This window comes from Bos indicus, chromosome 9, assembly GCF_029378745.1.
Source record: "Bos indicus isolate NIAB-ARS_2022 breed Sahiwal x Tharparkar chromosome 9, NIAB-ARS_B.indTharparkar_mat_pri_1.0, whole genome shotgun sequence".
NCBI classification, from domain to species: Eukaryota; Metazoa; Chordata; class Mammalia; order Artiodactyla; family Bovidae; genus Bos; species Bos indicus.
This window is the reverse complement of record NC_091768.1, coordinates 88,823,611-88,844,477: the sequence shown is the minus strand read 5'-3', so window position 1 is coordinate 88,844,477 and position 20,867 is coordinate 88,823,611. Positions and strand designations below refer to the sequence as shown.

Sequence of the window (20,867 nt, the reverse complement as noted above, 5' to 3'; positions counted from 1 at the left end):
GGAAAAGACTCTGATGCTGGGAGGGATTGGGGGCAGGAGGAGAAGGGGACGACAGAGGATGAGGTGGCTGGACGGCATCACCGACTCAATGGACTTGAGTTTCAGTGAACTCCAGGAGTTGGTGATAGACAGGGAGGCCTGGCGTGCTGTGATTCATGGGGTTGTGAAGAGTTGGACCTGACTGAGTGACTGAACTGAACTGAACATCTAAAGAAACTACTGCTGTATGTCTGATGTGGACAGCAGTTCAAATTCTATTTCAGAATAATAAGCAGTTTTTTTCATGGTTACTGTCATAGTTTAAAATAAGAAAGAACACATATATCCTACTGACTCTTCTGACCCAGATAATGGTTCAAAAGATCACCTGAGCATGCCTGTAACTTATGTCATCTTGTACATCAACTCTACTTCAATTAAAAAAAAAAAAAAATTAAAGATCACCTGACCATCATTTTGTCACTTTGTCAAGGTAAAGACTGGATAAAGGAAGAATCAGTGGGAGCTAAATGGGGGGGAGGGGGAGTTAGGATATTTACATGCCTAATAGTTGAAAGGATGGAGAAATCAGACAACTTAACATCAACCTACGAGGGGCAGATGGACACTGTCTACAATACCCTGAGGAAGACACAATGTCACGTGTGGCGAAGGATGCACAACCTAAATTCAATTAACAGAAAACACACACAAAATGCGGGTGGTAGAAACGGGAGAACTACATGCTTTGAACATGTCAATATCTAAAAGACAAAGGCTACACACATGTTCCAGATTAAAAGAGGCCAAAGAGATGCTGACATCATACCTGAGGCTGGGTCTTGTAATGCTAAAGGGGACATTATTACATAACTGACAAGATTGGCAGACTATGTGAGTCTTGTGACAATGCAAATATCTGACATTGACAATGGTATTAGGGTTACTACAGGAAATCTCTCTATTCTTAGGGAATACGCACTGAAGCATTTGGAAGTGAAGAACTGTGCTGTGTGTAACTTACTCTCAAATGGTTCAGAAAGCTTCACACCTCATACCTACGTAAGACTTAACAGGAACCTGGATGCTGCTTTAAGAAAAATATTTATCTGGCTGCTCTGGGTCTTGGTTGCAGCATGTGGGATCCTTAGTTGTGGCGTATGGGATCTAGTTCCCTGACCAGGGACCGAACCTGGGCCACCTGTGTTGGGAGCTCAGGGTGTTAAACACTGGAATACCAGGGAAGTCCTTGTATGCTGTTTGGTTTTGTTTTTATTTTTGGTTTGCTGGGTCTTCATTGCTGCGAAAACCTCTCTCTAGTTGCTGTGAGGGCTTTTCTTTGTGGTGGTTTCTCTTGTCTCGAAGCCCAGGCTCTAGGCTGTGCAAACTTCAGGAGTTGTGGCTCCCAGGCTCCAGAGCACAGGCTCAATAGTTATGGCTTGCAGCCTGAGTCGCTCCAAGGCATGTGAGATTCTCTCAGATCAGGGATCGAACTCGTGTTCCCTGCGTTGGCAGGTGGATTCTTTACCACTGAGCCAGGGAAGCCGCTGTATGCAATTTTTTCTTTATTTTGTTTTCCAACATAGACGAAAAGAGTAAATAATGAAGCAAATGAGACAAAATGTTAAGAGGTGAATTTAGGTAAAAGGTACATGACGTGCCCTGAACTATTTTTAATTTTGTTACTTTCTCTAAGTTGTTTTAAACACTCAGAAGAATAAACAAGTGCAGATGACTAATAAAAATAAAACAAAAATGGAGAGGGTAATGGTTCACACTCCCGGCTCTTTGCCTCACGCGATATACCGTAATACAGATTTTTATCAATGATTAAGTAACCGCCAAATTCTTCTCCCACCTCTCAAAGAAGAGACAGAATTCAGGTAGAAAGGAAGGAGATCAAAGGCCAGAAGTTCTGGAGCAGACTGGTGTTTCCATTTTAGCTGCACCACTTCCTAGCACTGGGTCCTTGGGCACAATTCTTGAAGTGTCTGTCCTCAGCGTCCTCACCTATAACATGGGTGCCCTGAACTACTCCCTGAAAAGGCTAGTTAGGAGGGTAACACATCAGTTGGCTGTCTCTAATAAAAATAAAACAAAAGCCATTAGAATGGCTTTTTTTTTTGCTTTGTTTTCCTCAGAAGTTTTAATTACTTTTACCAATTCCAACAATCATCTATATAAATTGCTGAAGATTTAAAAATACAGAAAATTGGGAGTAACATCCATAAGACAATGTCCAGCAGTAACTGTTGAAAGTGTTAGTTGCTCAGTCGTGTCTGACTCTTCGCAACCCCACAGACTGAAACCCGCCAGGCTCCCGAGTCCATGGAATTATCCAGGTGAGAATACTGGAGTGGGTTGCCATTCCCTTCTCCAGGGGATCTTCCTGACCAGGGATCGAATCCGGGTCTCCTGCATTGCAGGCAGATTCTTTGCCACCAGGGGATGGTGGCTCATTATCTGAGCCACGAGGGAATGTCCAGTGATAATCGCTATTAATATCTGTATCTTCTTCTGGACCAATTATTTAATAGTCTTCAAATGGTTGCATTTTTATGTCTCCTTGTTTTTAGACAATTTCTGTTGGTTCCATTTTTCCTTATTGTACTCATGGGTATAAAGTCATTGTCCAAACCCAGGAAGGAGCTTTTGAACAGAAGAGGGTAGTGTGAGCAGTCTTCAGCTCTCCAGAACCGGAAGCCTTGAGACACTCCTAGACCTTCAGGACCACAAGATGCTATGGAAACCATCAATACATCAAGTTCAGCTGCTCTTTAAAGTTCTGTGAAGTCGAATGCCACATCGCACCTGTTTTTATCTCTTTGACGCCCAACACAAGGACTTCGAGGGGCATTCTGAATTAGTTCCCTACCTGTTCTTTTTATTTGCACCATGAAAAGATCTAGATCTTTCTACCCCATTTTGGACCAAGTGAAGGATCATATGTGACCAAGCCTTTCTTCCTGTGTGGACCTTCCTTCCTCACCCTCCCTGCTTTCCCAGCCCCCAAATCTACACAGTATCCAGCAGCATCACCTCACATTTCCCAGGTTCAGGCTAAAGGTGGAGGTTGGGAGACTGTCAAACATCACTCCCACCTTCCAGTTCGTGGTTAGCAGATAGCTCCTCAAAGGTGTTTCTATGAGAAACACCTCTAGTCTGCATGCAGGTTCTGAGTGAGTTCCAAGATCTTAGCTTGGTCAGCAAACCAGGTGGCTGTTACACACGTAAAAGAATAGCCCAAAAATGTGGGGTGGCAGAGAGAAGGGACCAAGCCAGCAGCTTTGCTCTTGGGAGTCAGGGAAGCTGCCAAATGACAGGAGGCAGATTGTGATGGGGGCGGGAGCGGTGGCAGCTTCCAGGAAAGACCCAGTGTCCACCTATTTGGACAGAGCATGGCAGAATCTACTCTCGACCACACTAATGAGCATTTCATTAACACAAGTCCTTCCCCACCCCCCCCCCATTAATATATTCACTGTTAAATGACTCCAAAATCTGCTCTGCTCGAATTTTTTCGAATTTATTTTTTGGTTGCACTGGGTCTTCCTTACTGGGCACTGGCTTTCTCTGGTTGCAGAGCCCCAGCTCTAGGTGCTCGGGCTTCAGTAGTTGTGGCACTGGGGCTTAGTCGCTCCATAGCACATGGGATCTTTCTGGATCAGGGATCGAAGCCGTTTCCCCTGCATTGGCAGGCAGATCCTTAACCCCTAGGCCACCAGGGAAGTCCTCCCCTGCTCTAATTTGACATCAGCTCCCTATGGAATTACGGTCTGCCTTTAGATTTGTCCAATGGGATAGGAAGAGGAAAATCAAAAAAGCTTGATTATCTAAGCACCACTGATTTGGAAATGTACTTTCTTGGCACCCAAAAAGTCCTTCCACAGGATAACTGGTTTTAGGCTGAGCCTTTCTGATACAATGCATAACCGTCCCTTCTGTGGAACACTGAATTATCCAGCCATTTTGCAGAATGCTGCTATTAATACTGAAAGTCTCCTGAATCTCCATAAAACCCAAACAAGGTGCTCACATATTCGGTGATGCTATGGTTCGCCTAGAAACTCCACATTGTCATCGGGCATCAAAGATGGTCAAAAGGTTGGGGAAAGGAGTTGGTCCGAGTGTCAATGGGGAAGGGCTCTGGGAGGCAGGACTGGGAGATACTTTCATCTTCATGCAGTCCTGCTCGTCAGTGGTCCCAGCCCAGTCACTTCAAAGGGTGAGGAAAGATTACAGTCCTTCCTGATCCACACTGACCAGCAGCACGCTAAACACAGTCTTACCAGTTACATGGTGTGTGTCAACATGTTTTTCCACTAAAGCCACTTGGGGAAGCAACATCATACAAGTCTTGCTTCTTAAGTAAACATTGGCATAAAAATAAAATATTGCTATTCTTCTTTCCTGGGAGAAGATTCTAGTCATATGTCTTCGTGAGACAGTGTCAATATGCTGGAAACGTTACTTGGAAAAGAAAAAGATGATTTAAAAAATGATGTAGAAAGTGCTTTAACTCACTTGAAAGTGTTAGTCGCTCAATCATGTCTGACTCTTTGTGACCCCATAGACTGTAGCTCACTAGGCTCCTCTGTCCATGGGATTCTCCAGGCAAGAATACGCAAGTGGGTTGTCATTTCCTTCTGGGGATCTTCCCAACCCAGGGATCGAACCTGCATACTCTGCATTGCAGGCAGATTCTTTCCTGTCTGAGACACCTCTGCATATGACCTAGAAGAAGCTTCCTTAGGGTGAATGTATAGCTTTATAGATGCAGGAAGGATAAAGGGAGGTCCCAGGTGAAGTGATGGTACACTTTCTGAAGCTGTCTTGTCAAAACAAAGACTCGAGTAAGCTTTTTGTTTGTTGCTAGGTTTTTCTGAGATGCATGAAAGATCCCCTTAAAGAAAACAGTGTGGAAAGTGAAACAGAGAAGAAAAGTGGCAGCTGGTCGTGCACCCTTCTGCCGCTGCATTTTAATTTTTAAAAGTGTAAGCTAGCCTCAGTTACTACTTTATAGGACAATACCTCAAATCTGTGACAATAATAATCTGAGTTGCTTAATAGTTTGAACAGTTTAATAAACCCTTCCAAGGCTTAAAAGAAAAGGCGACTGAACATTAGTAAAGTGAAATAAACTTCAAAATATATGAATAGTTGTATCTTCAGTAATGTCAAAAGAAACCCAAATTTGAAAGTATTTCCTGGATAGAAATTCAACTTTGGCAGAGAATTGTCAAAGCTTTTCCTATTTTGGTGTCATCTTCTACCAAACTCTGTTTATCTGCTGATAAATACCCAGTCAATCCCAATTTGTAAAATCACTCACAAGAGGTCTATATACATTTTTCTTGTAAAAATATAATCCCCCACCTCTCAAGATTCAAAGGGTCCCTGATCCCAAAGGTTTAAAGATCCAGTCCCCTGCCCTAATCCCCACACAGACACTTCCCACCCCAGTCTCCAGAAAATGCAAGAACCAGTTTTGAGTCCAAAATCTGCAGGATCGACTTTCTTTTCTTACTCTTCCAAATACTCAGTGATTAAGTGATGAAAATATGACTTATTTTCTTTTACTTCAGAGGTTTAGAAGAAAAAAAAACTTTTAAGGAATGTGTCATATTATAGATTACAAAATGTTAATGTTTTTATCCAAACTTAACTGTTTATCAGAGGAAAAGTGCATCTCGAATACAGTTATAACATCAATTTTTTTTTGTTTTGTTTAGTACAACCAGCTCTGTGCAGTCCCTGAGCACTTCAGGACTGCTTGCTGTGACATCTGGAACTGGTTAGCTTTCCCCCACGATTTGCAGCATTGTCCTGGAATTTCTCCAGGAATTCTCCACATTCTAAATCCATCCCTTATATCTTACACACCAAACCAACTCCCCTTGTTCTAATGCTCATCAACCAAAAAAGCCTCCAGGAGATGTGTAACTGGGTTTAAAACTCAGAGAAGCAAAGGCCAGTATAGGAGCATACAGACTTGGATACTGACATTCCCTGGTCCCTTTTACATCTGAGCTGGCGTGTGAAATTGTGTGCATCACAAAACCAGTATCATCCTTTACGAGAGGAAGAGGTCCTTTATAAATGACTCCACAGCTGTGCTTCTTAGTAGCTGGGAACACCAAGAGAAAATGAGGTTTCATAATAAAAAGGGGATTATAGGTAATCACCTTTTGCAGGATTATTGTGGGAAACAATGATAAGCCACTAGAGTGGGTACTCAGTACAAGGCAGTTACTGAGCCAGAGTTGTGAGGTAATTAATTTCATGTCTCACAAGTCCCTTGGCAGAGAGAAGCAGCCATGTGTGTGTGTGTGTGTGGGGGGGGGGGGGGGGGGCGGGTATTTTTTTAATCCTATAAAATGATTTGCATAAAGATATGTATTATCAATAATCGAGAACTGGCGTGATACGGGAGGAGTCTTCCCACTCTACTTTAGAGATCAAGAATACTGTTGCCTTAATTCCTCATATTCTTCATTTAGTCTCAATAATGTGTGTAAGTTAGGGAAAACAGGAAAGATATTTTCCTAATTCAAAACAGTCTTTTTTTTTTTGCTACCATATCACTGATATATGGGTGGAAAGATGATACCTCTCTCATCATCGTCACATTCAATTACTTATTTTCTAGTATTTTTTAATATAAACTTATTTATTTTAATTGGAGGCTAATTACTTCATTTTCTTGGTCATGCCACATGGCAAGTGGGATCTTAGTTCCCTGACCAGGGCTGGAACCCATGCCCCTTGCTTTGGGAGCGCGGAGTGGTAACCACTTGACCCCCAGGGAGGCCTCTATTTTCTACTTTTTTAAACCAAGGCCACTGCTAACACAATGTGAGGGAAAGACTTCAGGAAAGGCAAGAGCATGTGATGTGAATAATCAATCATCTCCTGCTTCAAAGTTTGTTGTATTCATTTCAGGAGGGAGGTGCACAAGGTCTGGGGAGGGGACAATAATGGTCAGTATTAGGTGACAGCTTTCCCCTCCTTTACAAAATGAAAACTCATTCCTAAGCAGTTCTACAAAAATGTCATCAAACCTGTCCAATTCCTATTAAAAATGTCATCAACCCTGCCCAATTACTATTAATTGTGAAACTGAAATACATTCTTATGTTAAGGCCTTCTCACTAAAGAAGCCAAGAGTAACTTTCTCCTACATTATTTAAATGAGCAGTGCCTAAGTGACAAGAAACCTTTTGCTAGTCAATCAATCCTGAATGCTAATTTTAAAAGTCTACATTGCTTTTCAAGATTCTGACCAGCTATTTAAAGAATATTGATTGCAAATCTTCCTCGGTAAAATAACTTGCAGAGGGGAAAAAAATAAGGGGGCGGGACTTCCCTGGTGGCTTGGTGATAAAGAATCTGCCTGCCAAGGCAGGTGACATGGGTTCCGTCCCTGATCCGGGAAGATCCCACAAGCCAAGGAGCAACTAAGCCTGTGTGCCACAACTATTGAGCCTGTGCTCTAGAGCCCGGGACCCACACAAAAAGAGATGCTACTGAACTGAAAAGCCCGCACACCGCAACCCAAGAGTAGCCCCTACTCGCCCCAACTAGAGAAAATCCAAGCCATCACAGCAAGGAAGACCCAGCACTGCCAAAAATAAATAAATAAGTAAATAAAATTATTTTTAAGAAGACAGCTAAAATTCCTTTTTAATTTTCACTTCTACTATAAAATGGTTTATTTGTTTTGATTAAAGCTTTGGAGTTTAATATTTTCTGCATACTTGGTTTTAACCAGGAAAAAGTACCATAATTTGTCACATCCTTCATATCAACATTGTAATAAAAGTAACTCAGGAAGCAATCAACCCAGCTACCTAAAGTTACTCTAAAAATGAGACAGTCCTTCCAACATTTAGCATTCCATTAGGAGCATTCCATTAGGATTATCTGAACCAATTTTTTAAAGTCGCCTCAAGTATCACCCACTCCAGTATTCCTGCCTGGAGAATTCCATGGACAGAGAAGCCTGGTGAGCAACAGTCCATGGGTCACAAAGAGTCGGACAAGACTGAATGACTTTCACTTCACAAGCATACCAAGTTGGTGAACTCAATTTTTGCTAAAAAGGACATTTCTTCCCCATAAGAAACTTAGCATGTGATAAACTCATCAAATAGTGAATGATAAAGATGGTACTAAACACAAAAGGCACTCAGAAAAAGTCATCATCATAGAAACCCCACCTCCAGCGGTGACACCCCACAAACCACACTCCCAGGCAGCCTACCCAGGGTTGAGCATTTTTATATCTCATTCACAGAAAACTTAATGATCTGGAAAAAAATGAATTTTGTATTTTTTTATTTTCAAATGTTGTATAGTCTAATAATTTAAAAAAGGTTTTTTAGGCATCAGGTAAATTTTCACACAAGTTAAAGTGTAAAAAGGCTAGCTGAGTTAACTTGGGGAAGGAATGTTAAGGAAATCTCAAAGTAAACAAGTTAATCTATAGGAAGTGAAAGGTATTTTTTGTTTCACTAAACTTTCACATTCATTTCAAATTCCAGAGGAGGAAGAAGGCTTTGCAGAGGCAATTACATTGAGAAAAATTTTAAGTCTTAGAAATGCTACACTGCGCTTTTAAGAAAACATTTATTTGGAGAGCAATGATCTCAAATGTTTAGAGAGGAGCTGATATTATAAACCTAAATTAGCAGATGGAGTTTAATTTTTGATGAGGGGAGAAAAGGCAGAAAGGGGGAGGAAACAAGTAAATTCCTAAGGACTGAAGCTACAGTATAAATTGCATGAAAAGATCAAATGACAAGTTAGAAGAGTCCTGAGTACATTCCAAAAGTTTGATATCTGTAACTTATTTGCTAGAGATGGCTATGATATATTATCATTCACATTCACAGCCAGATTTCTAGAAAGCAAGCTTATGTTAGTCACTAATTTTATAGTAACTATGGCTTTATTGAAACCACCACATAAACCACAGCTAACATTGTAGTCCCCTAAATGATCCTTCATTGAAAGTTCTAATAAGCAGGTCAAAATGCCAAATATTGCCAATTTCTCAACAAGAATTTTTTTTTTTTTTTCATGACTATAGCGGGCAGTTAGGCTGTCACAATCTATGTTCAAATTCACCCCACTCCAACATGCATCTTCAGTGCGGGTGGGGCTGTCCTTTCCCTCCACCAAGGCGAGAGGTGCAATCCCATACACACACACACAAAACATTACAGGTCTCCCCTGGGCATTAGGAAGATTCCTGCACGGGCAAGAAGCAAGCCCTGAGTTTGCGTGGCCCTGCTGAACCAGAGAGAGAATGCTCTTCGGATCAAAAAGTCAGCACAGCGAGAGAAGCAGGGGTCCATCAGGGTGCGTCGAGCCAGTTGCCCTGCACCACCCCTCATCCCCACCCCAGGCCAAGGGCAGGTTCCTCCACCTGCCACGGGGGCAGAATATACAGCAGACCCAGCCTCCGCCTTACCTGTGATCGTGAGGACGCCCAGCATCATCCCACAGCGCACCTTCGAGCAGAGAGAGCTGCGAGCCTCGACCTCCTAGGGCGGGTGGCCGGAGCCGTCTTGCCAGCGGCCCCCCACCGCAGCCTACGCTGGGATCAGCAAAGAGCTGAGCGCCAGGCCACCCTCGGAAGATCAGGGAAAACCAGAGGCGCCGTCGGAGCTGCAGCCAGAAGCGGACTCAGGCTGCCTTCCCCCGGCTAATAATACGAGGACCCACCCACCCCTCCATCCACCCACCCATCCGGGCCGGCGGGCCCGGGGGCTGGGAGCCGGCCCGCCCTCCCTGCGCTCCGGGGACTTGGCACGGCGCTCACGAGTCATGTGTTTCGCTTTAAAGGAGAGGAACCCTCCCCGTAGCTGGCCTCTGCTCGTGGTCAGTAAGGCTCTGCGGAGACCCGGGGAGGGTTTCAGAGTTGCTGGGATGAATAACACCAGAGTCAGCAGCATTTTATCTAAACCGTTACTTCATTCCTGGCACCGATTTACTTTTGTGGCTCAGCTTTTTAATATTACTTTTAAAAAGACATTAAATTCTACCGCCATTAAAAAAAACACACACACTGTGTTCTGTATCCTTATGTTTGTTTAGAGGCTGATGAGGTGCAAAAATGCTGTTCCCTTTTTTAGTACCTATAGTATTTTATATTTTCACCATCTGCTTCACACACACACTGCACTGATCTGGGCTTGGCAACCCTCAGTTGTCTTGTTTCCTGAACTCTTTGAGAAGGGCTGTTACAAGGCGAACATGTGTCTTCAACACTTAATCAAGGCAACTTAAAAAAAAAAGAAAAAAACCTAAATATTTGAACATTACTTTTTTTTTTTAATGGCAGAAGTCAGCTAACAGACACACAGCATGAAAATCAGTCAGAGCCGATATTTAAAACTCAGAAATTGTCAAGCAGCCCTACATTTGTAAAATCTTTTTTTCAATGCAATTTCAGATTTATTCTGTATAAAGACACAGGATAAGTGATAAGTTGGAGGGTTCTTACGATTTTGACATTATTTCCCATGTTAATTTTCTGTTAGCACAGGTCCGTTTTAGGTCCCCTGGGGTTTGTTTCCCTTTTTTTTCATCCTTTTCCTCTTTATCACTTCATGCCTTGCCTGTCTGACCCCATTAGTACAGGCTCTCCCTCTAAGTAAACCAAAGGTAGGTTTTACTTTTTCTTCGTACAGTGAAGATCTTGCTCATCCCTGCTCCAGGGCCAGGGAGAAAGGTGGGGGACTAGGGTGGACCAGAGTGGGCACAGAAAAAGAGGAGGGAGGAGGGGAACAGAATTATCAAGAAAAATCCAAAAAGCACAGGCAGGCAGGCAGGCATGACACGTCGTTGCTCCCTCTGGCCGCGAGGGGGCGCCACGCACCATATCAGGCCTGCACTGAGCAAGGTTAAGGCGGCACCGCTGCCGGCGATCAGACCTCGTTGAAAAAACCGTCTTCTGCCTCTCTCTAGATCCGACTTCCCCCTTATATTTCCGCGAACACCCAGCCTAGACAAACGTCCGCTTGGGAACAGCAGTGATGCGCCTTGTCCTGGGAGCTGATTCCCAGAGAGAGCCACTGAGCAGCCTCCTAACCCTTTATCTTCCCTAGAGGAGCCTTCCCTTTGGTTCACAAATTGCTTCAATCACAGTCCCTCTGGTGCGTGTGAAATGTTGCTGGTGCCTATTGTCCATCCAGAGTCCTCGTAGCCAAGGGGTCGGAGCAGCTCTGCATTATTCTGCTCCCCGCCCCTATCTATCTATCCCCGCTCCCTCCCACCCCCAACCCTGGAGAGTCCCTTAGTTGTGCAAAATAAGGGAGAAAGCCAGCTCTGCGGGCTGCTCTGGGGGCCTCATGAAATAAGTGGTCTACATCCAAGCTTCCAAAACGTGTGCAGCAGCCTGGGCTCCCCGGGGAGCTGAGGTCTCAGCTTCGTCATTTCTCAGCACCAGCTGCTGGGGGCAGCAGATGACTATCACCTGGGGCCACCTCAAGGACAGTCCAACTTCTAGGTGCATCTGTCGATTCTGACCTTGCTTGGCTGTGCCACCAGCTCCTCTCCTATCTAAAAATCCAGTTCTGGGACTTCCCTGGCGCTTCCACTGCAGGAGGCATGGGTTCCATCCCTGGTCAGGGAACTAAGATCCTCCTGTACCTGTGCAGTATGGCCAAAAATAATTTTTTGAAATAAATAAAAATAAAAGTCCAAATTCTAACAACAGGAAGGCATCATCTGGATGGAAGAAACATCATCGGGATGGAGAAATATCACAAATGTAAGGTCTATTTAAAACATTTAAAAAGGTAAATGTACTGCTATTCAGCTTTGGTGTTTGAACCTTTTTTTTTTCCTTCTCTTTTTATGACATTGGTGAAGACACCAACACTGCGGACTTGATATTCTTAACGAGGCAGTTTAAACCTGGAGGCCAATCAAGAGATCATGTGGCAAGCTGTCACCTCTCCTAGCAGACAGTCCTTGTTGGATCTCCACCTCAAAGAGTAATCAAGGACAGGGCGTGTGGCACAGCTGCCCGATAAGCCTCTGTGTGTCTTGGATTTACAGAGAAAAGTCATCAATAAGGATAAAAGCTGGATGGAGTAAAGATCAGACCCCAGGTAAGTGTACAATGCAGGCAACCTTCTTTGGTTATCACTTCCGTTCCTTATTTGCTTCTTTTTGTTACATCAGAATTTTTAGAGGAATACATCATCACCCAAAGCAAAAAGCAAAAATGATGGGAAAACGTTTACCAGTATCCTAAATGAATGGATGATTAGGGAGGAAAAAAGTGTTTTTCCCAAACTTCCTGGTTCATTCAACAAATATTTACCAAGTTCTAGCATTGGGGTGGAGAAGGCAATGGCACCCCACTCCAGTACTCTTGCCTGGAGAATCCCATGGGTGGAGGAGCCTGGTAGGCTGCAGTCCATGGGGTCGCTAAGAGTCGGACACAACTGAGCGACTTCCCTTTCACTTTTCACTTTCACGCATTGGAGAAGGAAATGGCAACCCACTCCAGTGTTCTTGCCTGGAGAATCCCAGGGACGGGGGAGCCTGGTGGGCTGCTGTCTATGGGGTCACACAGTCGGAAACGACTGAAGTGACTTAGCAGCAGCAGCTCCACGTTAACTGTGCTAAGCCCCTGGGGATACAGTTGGATACTGTCCTTACCCTTGGGGACCTCAGTCTTGGGTAGTAAACACACCCAAGGGAAGAAGTGGGGTCACTTCAATATAGCCCACCTCAGGAAACATCTGAGCTAGCCTCTGAAATGATGCGAGATTTGACGGGGCAGCCTGACCTGAGGATGAGCATACAAAGGCAGTCCTGCAGAAGGGCGGCATGGGGAGAGGCAGGGAAAAGGGGGCATTAGTGAGCTTTTTATAGCTTTGGGGCTTCCCAGGTGGCACTAGTGGTAAAGAACTCGCCCTGCCAACGCACGAGACTTAAGAGATGAGGGTTCTAAGATCCCCTGGAGAAGGAAATGGCAACCCACTCCAGTATTCTTGCCTGGAGAATCCCATGGACAGAGGAGCCTGGTGGGCTACAGTCCTTGGGGTTGCACAGAGTCAGACACGACTGACGTGACTTCAGCCAGGCACAGGCTCAGAGTCAGCTTAGGGAGACTGGGAGCAGGAAGGGATAGAAGTGATAACTAGAGATGAGACAAGACATATTACATTGGAGGCCAGAGTATGAAGGGACCTGAATGACATCTTAAGAACATTGTAACAAATAACCCAATTAAAAAAAAAAAAAATGATCTGGATTCCCTGGTGCTCCTGTGGTTAAGACTCGGTTCTTTTATTGCCACAGCCTGGGTTCAATTCCTGGTCAGGGAACTAAGATCTCACTCTTGGGCCACAGCTAGAGAGCCTGCACATCCCAACTGGAAAGTCCATGCACCACAACGAAGATAATAAATATATTTTAAAAATGATGAAGGATCTGAATGGACACTGCTCTAAGGAGGACAACACAAACGGGCACGTGAAAAGATGCTCAAGGTTATGAGCCATTAGGAAAATGCAAACAAAACCACAACGAGATACCAATTCACACTGACTGCTACTGCTGCTGCTGCTAAGCCGCTTCAGGCTCCCCCGTCCCTGGGATTCTCCAGGCAAGAACACTGGAGTGGGTTGCCATTTCCTTCTCCAATGCATGAAAGTGAAAAGTGAAAGGGAAGTCGCTCAGTCGTGTCTGACTCTTTGCGACCCCATGGACTGCAGCCTATCAGGCTCCTCCGTCCATGGGATTTTCCAGCCAAGAGTACTGGAGTGGGGTGCCATTGCCTTTTCCATCACACTCACTAGAATGGCTATAATCAAAAAGACCAACAAGATAACAAACAAAGAAACTGGACCCTCGTACATTGATGTGTTGACATATTATTTAATTATATCGGGAACAGGCAAATCTATAAGGACAGAAAAATGGACTAGCAGTTACTCAGACCCAGAGAGCTGGAGAGAGAGGCTGCTAACAGGTATGGGGGTTCTTTGCCATGAAACGAAAATGTCCTAAAATTGACTGTGCTGATGGTTTCACATTTCTGTGAATATACTAAAACCCAAAAACATGTATACTTTAAATGGGTCCCCTGCATGATGTGTGGATGATATCTCATGAAACCTTTTTTTTCTTTTTTTAAGAAAAAAGAACTTCATATGAGTTCTGGAGGCTGCAGGGAACCATCAGAGGCTTTGGAGCAGAGCTAGAGTCACACAGTTTGAACTGTGATTTAGAAAAAGTAACTGGGCAGTAACGACAATGAGAAAGATGCTCTAGAAATAACATTGATGGAAACCATGGTGCCCAAGGTGAGGAAGGAGTCAAAAAGTTGGCTGCACTCACATCTCTGAGATCATCCGAATGGAATGCAGCAGGTGAAGTCAAAGGTCTGGAACACTGAGGAAGACGAATCTGAACAACGGCTCTGAGAATGGACAGAGATTAGAGGCCATCAAGGAGAAACCGGCCTGGAAGCCCAAGGTGGAGAGGACTCAAAGACGGAAACAGCAGAAATAGTGGGATGCGTGCGCATCACAAAGCAGTGACTCAGGATGAGAACTCAGGAAGCCTCGAAGTCCAGCGAGGCTGGACAAGTGGACAAAAAGCTGCAATCAGGACAGAGACCAAGACACCAGGGTCAGCACAGAGGCGAGGTTCATTAACTTCCTCCAAGGAGGCATTTAACCTACACGTGAGCATCGTCGGGAACTAGGGACTTGTGCGTGCATGCTAAGTCCATTCAGTCATGTCCAACTCTGCGACCCCATGGACAGTAGCTCACCAGGCTCCTCTGTCCATGGGATTCTCCAGGCAAGAACACAGGAATGGGTTGCCATTTCCTCCTCCAGGGGAATCTTCCTGACCCAGGGATGGAGCATCGGGAACTGGAGACTTGGACTCACCCCAAATCCACTCCCAACCCCCATCACCCCTCCTTTCATTTTTCTTTTCACCCCAGCTTTACATTCAGAGGAAAATAAATCCAAACCCAATGAGGTTGCTTTTCCTCTGGCTGCAAAGGGCAGATGAAATCTAAAGGAGCCTCTATGCACTGCTGCTCCTTTAAAATGCTTCGAAGATCATCTCGGGTTGAATTAGAAGTTGCTGCCAACTAATAACCATGAAGAAGATGAAACTATACACTGAATTAAATGACATCGGGCAGGTTCTCCTGGGCTCAGTGTATTTTCAAGTCTTCTCTGCTCCTTTGCTACGAACACAGGCAAATACCAGTTAATTGAATTTTATGGTCCAGTTGAATTGGACATGTTTGTGTAGACATGGTTATTTTGATTCAAAATCCTCAAGACAAATAATCTGAAGACTAGTTCCTCAAAGGGACTATTGTAATACAACAGAAAAGCTAAGGGGGATTTAAAAGTCACTTAGCCAGACAATTTATCAAAAAAAAAGGAAAGGGGGAAATTAAATATTAAAAAAAACTCAATCCAAATAATAAAAGTGATATAGAATAAGTTTATTTCTCCTCTTTTTGAGTTCACATGTTGTAATATTCGACTTGGCAATTCTACTTTTATTAGCTATACCAAAAGTAGAGTCAGACACGACTGAAATGACTCAGCAGCAGCTATACCAAATCAAAGTATAAATTTATATATGAAAATTTTAACTGCTTGGGATGTATAATATATTTAAAGAATTTAAGTGTCCCAATACTAGGAAAATAGTTTATTTAACTCTTCACTGGACTATCTTGCAAAACAATGTGTTTGAAGCAGTTAAGGACATGGAGAAATGCTTACATTGATATAGAAAACCACACACCTCTTTGTTAAGTATATAAACTATATATTCAATACAATCTTGATTTTGCTTTCTAAAGTATGCTCACATAAGTGAGGCTGAGCAAAAAAAGAGCCCAAAAAGAAAACTATCAAAAACCAACCATAGTGGAATTATGGGCAATTTCTCTCCTGATATTTTCCTCAACTTTACAAATCTTCTACAACAAGCTCTGTTACTCTCACGGTTAGACGGCAAGCACATCTGATGCCCAGCTTGTGGTTGTTGCACAGAGGGGACCCGCACTGCCAGACCTTGCACCTTCCAGCGATACCTCCGATTCCATTAAAAAAGCAAGGCAGACTTGGGGCTTCCCTGATGGTCCGAAGAATTCGCCTGCTGATGCCGGGGACATGGGTTCAGTCCCTGGTCCAGGAAGATTCCACATGCCACAGAGCAACTAAGCCCATGCGTCTCAACTACTGAGCCCCGTAGAGTAGCAGCTACTGAAGCCTGTGCGCCTAGAGCCTGTGCTTCACAACAAGACAAGCCACTGCGACTAGAGAGCAGTCCTCGCCGGCCACAACGAGAGAAAGTCCTCTCGCAGCAACAAAGACTCAACGCTGCCCCAAAATAAAACAAATAAAATGCAAGGCAGTCTCAATCATGATCTTCAACTCCCAATCCTGGACTATATAAACTAGCAAGCTGAAAGCAGATTCACGTCAAAGTGTAATCTTCTGAAAATTAGGATATAAGCATAAAGGTGTTTCCCTACCAAATCTGGTCAGGTGTTGGCACAGGAATCAGATTCTCTGCTGAGTGCCTTGTGTTCAAATCCTTTATTCTTCTTAAGACTCTGAACATTGGTATTTGGTTGGTCTAGAGAAGACTGCAAAGTCTTAAAAAGGAGTTGTAGTTCTGGTTCTTCTGATAGCAATGTGGCCAGGAGTAAGGAATTCTTCTAACTCTCTGGGCTTCAAGTGATGGGAGAATAAAGACACCACTAATGCTAATGTTATCTTAAGCTCTACCAAGTGTATTTGAGAGACATAATAAATGTTACCTATTACGCCTAAACTATCTGCTTCCCAGTGGGGTAAAAATTGGTTCATGGTTGACTTATTCTTTTACATATGAAGCACAGATTTTAAACATACACATACACACACACACACATACACATACAGACACACACACACACACACACACACACACACACACACACGGCTTCCCTGATGCCTCAGTAGGTAAAGAATCTGCCCACAATGCAGGAGACCCAGAAGATGAGGGTTCAATCCCTGGGTCGGGAAGATCGCCTGGAGGATGAAATGGCAACCCTCTCCAGTATTCTTGTCTGAAAAATTCCATGGACAGAGAAGTCTGGTGGGCTCCAGTCCATGGGGTCGCATGGCTGAGACTGAGCACAGCACAATATATAGAGACAAACAGAGGCATCCATATTATTTAAACTGGTGTACAATGTATCTCTGCTATAAAAATGTTGGGGGGGGATGAGTTACGGAAAAAAGACTTAGCTGGGCAAGGCAGTGGTGAAAAGGTTGAGAAATACTGCTTTAAATATACTTAAGTCTCATTTTAAAAGAATCCTTTGAAAAAATACATCTATACAAAGCAAGGATGCCCTTTTATCATCAATTTCTCAGAAATGCATCCTGACAAGAGAAGCATCATCTTGCACTAACAGTAATTAACCTGAGGTTCCTCTGGATCTTTCAGAAGAGAATGAGACCATCTTTGATTTGCCTGGAAAGTCCTTCTCAAAAGGAGTGGGAGGGAGAGGCTAGCTGAAGGTTCGCACTGAGAAGAGAGCACTAACGGTAATGACCTACCCACTGACTGACTGCAGCTGCTCATCTGAAACTGATGTGAGCCCACCAGCAAGCCACACACAAGACTTTAAATTTTCTTCTTCTGTCACTTTTCCTTCTCCCCTTCCTTCCTTTCTCTTTCCCTCACTTCCTTTTTTTTTTTTAGGGGGGGTGTCTTTCTTTCTTGTTGACTGCACCATGTGGCTTGCAGGATCTTAGCTGCCCAACTAGGTGTCAACCCTCACCCTCGGCAGTGAAAGTGCCAAGTCCGAACCACTGGACCACCAGGGAACTCCCAACTTTAAATTTTCTAGTAGTCACATTAAAATGAATAATACTAAACAGTGAGGTTCTTTCTAATACATTTTATCTAACCCTGTATCTATATTTTATCTAGTCCGATTATGCCAATATGTGCTACAAATGAAAAAATATTAGGAAAATATTTTACATTCCTTTTTGGACTGAGTATTTCACATGAAGAACACATCTCAAATAGGATCAGCCACATTTCAAGTGCTCAACAGCCTCATATGGCCAGAGCACAACTTCTAAAACTGTAAAAATAACTGAACGTCTCCATGGACTGAACTGTCTCCTAAGGACAATTCCTGCTTCTTTCAGGACAGTTCCACCCAGCTTCCATCTCCTTGCCTCCTGAACAGAAACCACCATGCTGTCCACTCATAGAACTGTCTTCACTTCTTCAGCATCCAGTCTAGTGATGACTCCTTTGTTTTCTCAGAATCACCCACATAAGCACAAATCCTATAATAAAGCCCTCCCACCTCCCTGTTACTGAGCCACCCATCCTAGAATCCTCCTTACTATAACAGGCTAAGGAAACCTAACTTGGTTTGCCACACACGAGTTCCTGGTGGCCTCTAAGTGGCAAGGAATTAAATTCCCATTGATAGATTTAATTGGTGCAGCTGTCTCTTTCACAATTTCTTAATTTGAGTTAATATATTGAAATCTGGGGCTTCCCTGGTGGCTCAGAAGTTAAAGCGTCTGCCTGTAGTGTGGGAGACCTGGGTTCGATCCCTGGGTTGGGAAGATCCCCTGGAGAAGGAAATGGCAACCCACTCCAGTATTCTTGCCTGGAGAATCCCATGGATGGAGGAGCCTGGTGGGCTACAGTCCACGGGGTCGTAAAGAGTCAGACACGACTGAGTGATTTTAAACATTTAAACAAACAAACATATTGAAATCTATTATTTTCCCACCAACTTTCACTGTAATCACACACAATAATAAAGTGTTTAAAAGGAAATATATATATATATGAAACATCAAAGTGAAAATTGCTCAGTCATGACCAAGTCTTTGAGACCCCATGTAGCCTGCCAGGCTCCTCTGTCCCTGGAATTCTCCAAGCCAGAATACTGGAGTAGGTAGCATTTCCCTTCTCCAGGGGATCTTCCCAACCCAGGGATCAAACCCAGGTCTCTCGCATTGCAGGAGTATTCTTTACTCCCAGGGAAGCTCATATATGTATATATATATGTATAGTTATAGTTATATAACTACCAGGCTTCCCTGGTAGTCTGAAACTATATAAGTTGTATATATATATAAAACTGAAAAGGTCGACTAGGGACTTCCTGGTGATCCAGTGGTTAAGAATCTACCTGCCAATGCAGGAGACATGGGTTCAGTCTCTGGTTCAGGAAGAACCCACACGTGGCAAGGCAATGAAGCCTGTAGGTCTCAACTGCTGAGCCCATATTCTAGAGTCCATGCCCTGCAACAAGAGAACTCACCGCAGTGAGAAGCCTACACACCAAACTAGAGAGAGTGCATGTGAGGCAACAAAGACCCAGTGCAGCCAAAAATAAATTAAAAATAATAAAAAAAAAAGACCAACTAGACTTATTTAGACTGGCTTCAAAAATACTTGCAAAGCAAAAATTTACACTTGCAGTAGTAATAAACTTATTTAACCCGTATTCACATGAATTACAATTTACTTGTAAAGACAACTTTTCTACAAATCTAGAGTGTGACAGTTAATAAAAGTATATCTTTTAAGTCAAGGCAGAATCCACTGCCTAGATGAAGAATAAAATCCGGATGACAGAATTTACTTCTGATTCTTCCATAAAACAAAGTCCTGCTCACCAAAATTTATTGCATAAATTCCAAGGTCATGGGAATTCCCTGGCAATCCAGCAGTGAGGACTCCACATTTTCACTGCAGACAGCCTAGGTTTTGTCACCCTGGTTGAGAAACTTAAGATCTCACAAGCTGAACAGCTCGGCCAAAAAAAAAAAAAGAATGGAATGTTTAGAACACAAATCAGTTCTTAGAAATTAAAAATACAGTAACAAGATAAAATCTAGGGACTTCTCTGATGGTCCAGTGGCTAAGACTCTTCGCTCCCAATGCAGGGAGCCCAAGTTCCATCCCGCATCAGGGAACTAGATCTCACAAGCCACAAATAAAGATCCTGCATGCCACACTGAGTAGAGGCAGTCAGGCAGACAAGGAGAAATGTCATATGACATCCCTTATATGTGGAATCCAAAATGATACAAATGAACTTACTTAAAAAACAAAAGGAGACTCACAGAGAAGGAACTTATGGTGGCGGGGATGGGCAGGCAAAGTGGGAGAGGGTAAAGGAGGGATGGTTAGGGAGTTTGGGGGGAAAATACTTGCAGTGGAAAGAACAGTATCAAGTTTAATTTAAAGAAATCCTTTTGTGCTAAGCAAATAATTCCTCTAACAACATCATTCAAATGTACTTTTGTAAATTATACTCTTCCTGAAACTATTAAATAATCAATAATTCTGAGGGGGAAAAGAAAAAAAAGATCCCGCATGCCACAGCTAAGACCCACGCAGCTAAACAAATAAAAGTATTAAAAAAAAAAAAAAGATGAAATCTAACCTTGAGGACATATTCCAAGAATAAAGAGATGCAAACTACATGGGGAAAAAAGCTTTCCTTAGAACCATTCTAGAAGTTCTAAAATCGGAAGAATAGTAATCCCCAAAAGAGATCAAAGAAAAAGAGGGAAAAGCAAGATATAGCTTCCTAGGAGTGAAGTTTCATAGCTTCCTAGGAATGAAGTTTCTAGACCCAAGAGGTCACATGAACCCAGCGTGTTGACTCAGTGGATTCACATGAAGATTCATCACTCTAAAATCTTCACAAGACGGAGGACGAAAAGGACTCTGTGAGCCAATGAGCTACCCAGGGGATTAAGATCAGAACAGCATCAGGTGCCAATGGTAATAAGACATTTATCAACGTGACAATGAAAGAATCCTCGTGCATCAGGACA

General features: G+C 43.3%; 1 protein-coding gene across 2 annotated transcripts in view; it reads right to left on the bottom strand.

Annotated features, from left to right (window-relative positions):
* AKAP12 (A-kinase anchoring protein 12) overlaps nt 1-20,867 on the bottom strand; it is a 112,827-nt gene that overhangs the window by 17,356 nt on the left and 74,604 nt on the right. The window contains exon 1 of one of the 2 annotated variants that reach the window (XM_019967597.2): nt 9,455-9,667. The exons of the other annotated variant lie outside the window; for it this stretch is intronic. Coding sequence (XP_019823156.2) covers nt 9,455-9,482 — 28 coding nt within the window. The 5' untranslated portion in view covers nt 9,483-9,667. Of the gene's footprint in view, nt 1-9,454; nt 9,668-20,867 lie in introns of those variants that run through there. 2 annotated transcript variants of the gene reach the window in all.